The sequence below is a fragment of the Mandrillus leucophaeus genome, unplaced genomic scaffold (genome assembly GCF_000951045.1).
Source record: "Mandrillus leucophaeus isolate KB7577 unplaced genomic scaffold, Mleu.le_1.0 Scaffold106, whole genome shotgun sequence".
Classification (NCBI taxonomy): domain Eukaryota; kingdom Metazoa; phylum Chordata; class Mammalia; order Primates; family Cercopithecidae; genus Mandrillus; species Mandrillus leucophaeus.
In genome coordinates, this window is record NW_012098765.1 from 2,984,202 (window position 1) to 2,987,609 (window position 3,408).

Sequence of the window (3,408 nt, forward strand, 5' to 3'; positions counted from 1 at the left end):
GATGGTCTCGATCTCCTGACCTCGTGATCCACCCGCCTCGGCCTCCCAAAGTGCTGGGATTACAGGCTTGAGCCACCGCGCCCGGCCTATTTTGATTGTTATAATGACTGGGAGTGTTACTGAAGTTTGTGGCTGAGAGGTGTGGATATCCTGCATCCTGGTAAGTACAGGACAGGACCACGCCAGAAAGATTTAGCCTGACCAGCCAGGCATGGTAGCTCATGCCTGTAATCCCAGTACTCTGGGAGGCCAAGGCGAGCAGATCACCTGAGGTCAGGAGTTCAAGACCAGCCTAGCCAACATGGTGAAACCCTGTCTCCACTAAAAATATAAAAAATCGGCCAATGCATGCCTATAATCTCAGCTACTTGGGAGGCTGAGGCACGAGAATCACTTGAATCTGGGAGGAGGAGGAGGTTGCAGTGAGCCGAGATTGTGCCATTGCACTCCAGCCTGGGTGGCAGAGGGAGACTCTGTCCCCCCCAAAAAAAAAAAAAAGAAAAGAGAGGAAAAAAAAGGTAACACAAATGAATGCCTGACGTACAGCCAGTTGGAAATTCTCCCAAAGGGCTGCTCTGCTCTAGGCTGAGCTGGAGACTTCCTGTCTCTGTCCCATACCCATTAAGTTGCTGCTTGGACAATCTGGAGCCTCAGCTGGGAATTGACGGGAACAGTAAATGGGGAGACCCAGGTCTGGCTCCAGCCAAGCAGAAGGTCCTGGGTTGAAAGTCTCCACAGCCACCATCAACTCTCACTGGTGACAGCAACAGTCCCATCATTGGCCGTCTCTACCTAACAGTCAAAGGAGCTTTTAGTTTTTAATTTTTTTTTTTTTTAGATGGAGTCGTGCTCTGTCGCCCAGGCTGGAGTGCAGTGGCGCCATCTCAACCTCTGCCTCCTGCAGTCAAGCAATTTCCCTGCCTCAGCCTGCCAAGTAGCTGGGACTACAGGCACCTGCCACCACGCCTGGCTAATTTTTGTATTTTTAGTAGAGATGGGGTTTCACCATGTTGGCCAGGCTAGTCCTGAACTCCTGGCCTCAAGTGAACCGCCCACCTCAGCCTCCCAAAGTGCCAGGATTACAGACATGAGACACCGTGCCCGGCAGAATTTTTGTATTTTTAGTAGAGATGAGATTTCACCACGTTGGCCAGGCTGGCCTCAAACTCCTGGCGTCAAGTGATCCACCCACCTCGGCCTCCCAAAGTACTGGGATTACCAGCGTGAGCCACCATGCCCAACCTCCAAAGCAGCTTTTATTTACTTCCTTTTACAAAAATTAATTTAAAAATTTCTTTTCCATACAGATGGGGTCTCACTATGTTGACCAGGCTGGTCTCAAATTCCTGGCCTCAAGCGATCCTCCCACCTTGGCCTCCCAAAATACTGGGATTATAGGTGTGAGCTACCACGCCATTCAGACGTGGCTCCTCATGGCCTCCTACTTCATTAGAATAAAACCTGAAGGCCACTCGCTCACCCACAGGGCCTTCCAGCTCCCTCCCCTACATCATTTCCTACCTCTCTCTGCCTTGCCTGCACAGTGGCAGCCACATGGGCCTTGTTGCTGTTTCCAGAACACACCACGCTCACCTCAGCACCTCCTTTCGGGTACCTGCTCCCCCTGACTGGGCAGCTTCTTCCCCCAAACTTCTCGTGGCTGGTTCCTTTTTGCCACTCGGAACTCAGATGAAGTATCATTTCTCAGATTGCTCAGAGAAGCGTTCCCAAAAGTAGTCTTCCAGCCCTCAAAGCGCCTTCCTCTCAGCCTCCTCGTGCTTCGTACTAACACTTTTTTCTGGTGTACTTAATTATCTTTAAAAATGATAATTTTCTTAAAAACAGCTTTATAAAAAAGAGTTTCTTGTATCTTTATTTACTTACTATTCCTGAGGGCAGGGATTGCGTCTATTTTTCTTCGCTGCTATATCCCTAGAACCCGGTGCAGGTGGATCAATGAATGAATGAGTGAATTCATCATTTTCCCGTCTAACAGATGGGACGGTGCATGGGCTCGCGTCTGAGGGGCTTTCAGTGCTGGCATCTACATGCTGTCTCTATGCCTCTTTACATTTTTTCTGTTTTTGGAGACACAATCTCGATCTGTCACGCAGGCTGGAGTGCAATGGCACGATCTCAGCTCACTGCAACCTCTGCATCCTGGGTTCAAGTGATTCTCCTGCCTCAGCCTCCCGAGTAGTTGGGACTACAGGCACCCGCCACCATGCCCAGGTAATTTTAGTATTTTTAGTAAAGACGGGGTTTCAGCATGTTGGCCAGGCTGGTCTCAAACTCCTGACCTCAAGTGATCCACCCACCTCGGCCTCCCAAAGTGCTGGGATGACAGGTGTGAGCCACCGCACCTGGCCTTGTCTCTAGATCTTATGAATTTTTAATTCTAATCCAATGTGCCCCTGGTTGCCATTTGTGCTAGCTGAACAGGTAACCGGCGCTTGTCTGGTGGCCTGACCTTGCCAGCAGGCCCCTTTGTCAGACTGAGATCCTGGCTTCAGCAGGAGACCCTCCCTCCCACTCTGCCCTCACCCCTTCCTCCCTCCCTCACTCCGCAGAGGTCATCCCGGCCGCGCCTTTCAGCACCTCCAGACATCACTGCTTTTGGAGAAGAGGGAGAGACGGATAACCTCCGGAGCCATCCAGGCATAGGTCCCCGCGGCGCTCATCTTGGTGGTCTTGTGCCACTCGCGGGCGAGGCCAAAGTCTGTGATCTTGAGCACCGTGTCTGCGAGGTTGTGGTTCTCGATGGCCTCCAGGATCAGGACTGTGGGGTGGGAAGAAAGGTGGGTCAGCCCAGACTTGCCATGTTGCAGACCCAAGTGTTCCGGCCCGCTGCCTCAGTCAAAAACACGCCTCTCCTCTCACCGCCTCAGGCTGCCCCACTCTGTGGCAGCTCCTTTCCTGGCCTGGAACATCCATGAGCCCCTCCACCCAGGTCTAATCCCTGTCCCAGGCTCCCATGAGGGAGTAGGGAGCCCCTCCTGTGTCCTCTGCCCTCCTGACTCTGTCCTGGGCTTTGGGGAGCTCCATGAATGGTCGAGAACCAACAGCCAAGGCTGAAGCAGGTCACTTGAGCCCAGGAGTTCGAGACCAGCCTGTGCAACATAGCAAGACCCCATCTCTACAAAAAATTTAAAAAAATACTTGGTTGTGGTGGTGCGTGTCTATAGTCCCAGCTACTTGGGAGGTTGAGTTGGGAGGATCACTTGAGCCTGGGAGGTTGAGGCTGCAGTGAGCCATGGTCTTGCCATTGCACTCCAGCCTGGGCAACAGAGTGAGACCTTGTCTCAAAAAAAAGAAACAACAGCCAAGGTCTTGGTCATCCAGGCCTTGAGTTCCCAGTTATCCTGGAAGCAGGAACTGCAAACCGTGGGCAGAAGGGAGGAACGTGGC

At 52.3% G+C, this 3,408-nt stretch overlaps 1 protein-coding gene across 1 annotated transcript in view; it reads right to left on the reverse strand.

The window, feature by feature from the left end:
• MAP3K10 (mitogen-activated protein kinase kinase kinase 10) overlaps positions 1-3,408 on the reverse strand; it is a 41,794-nt gene that overhangs the window by 25,684 nt on the left and 12,702 nt on the right. The window contains exon 3 of the mRNA XM_011984280.1: positions 2,599-2,779. Coding sequence (XP_011839670.1) covers positions 2,599-2,779 — 181 coding nt within the window. The remainder of the gene's footprint in view (positions 1-2,598; positions 2,780-3,408) is intronic.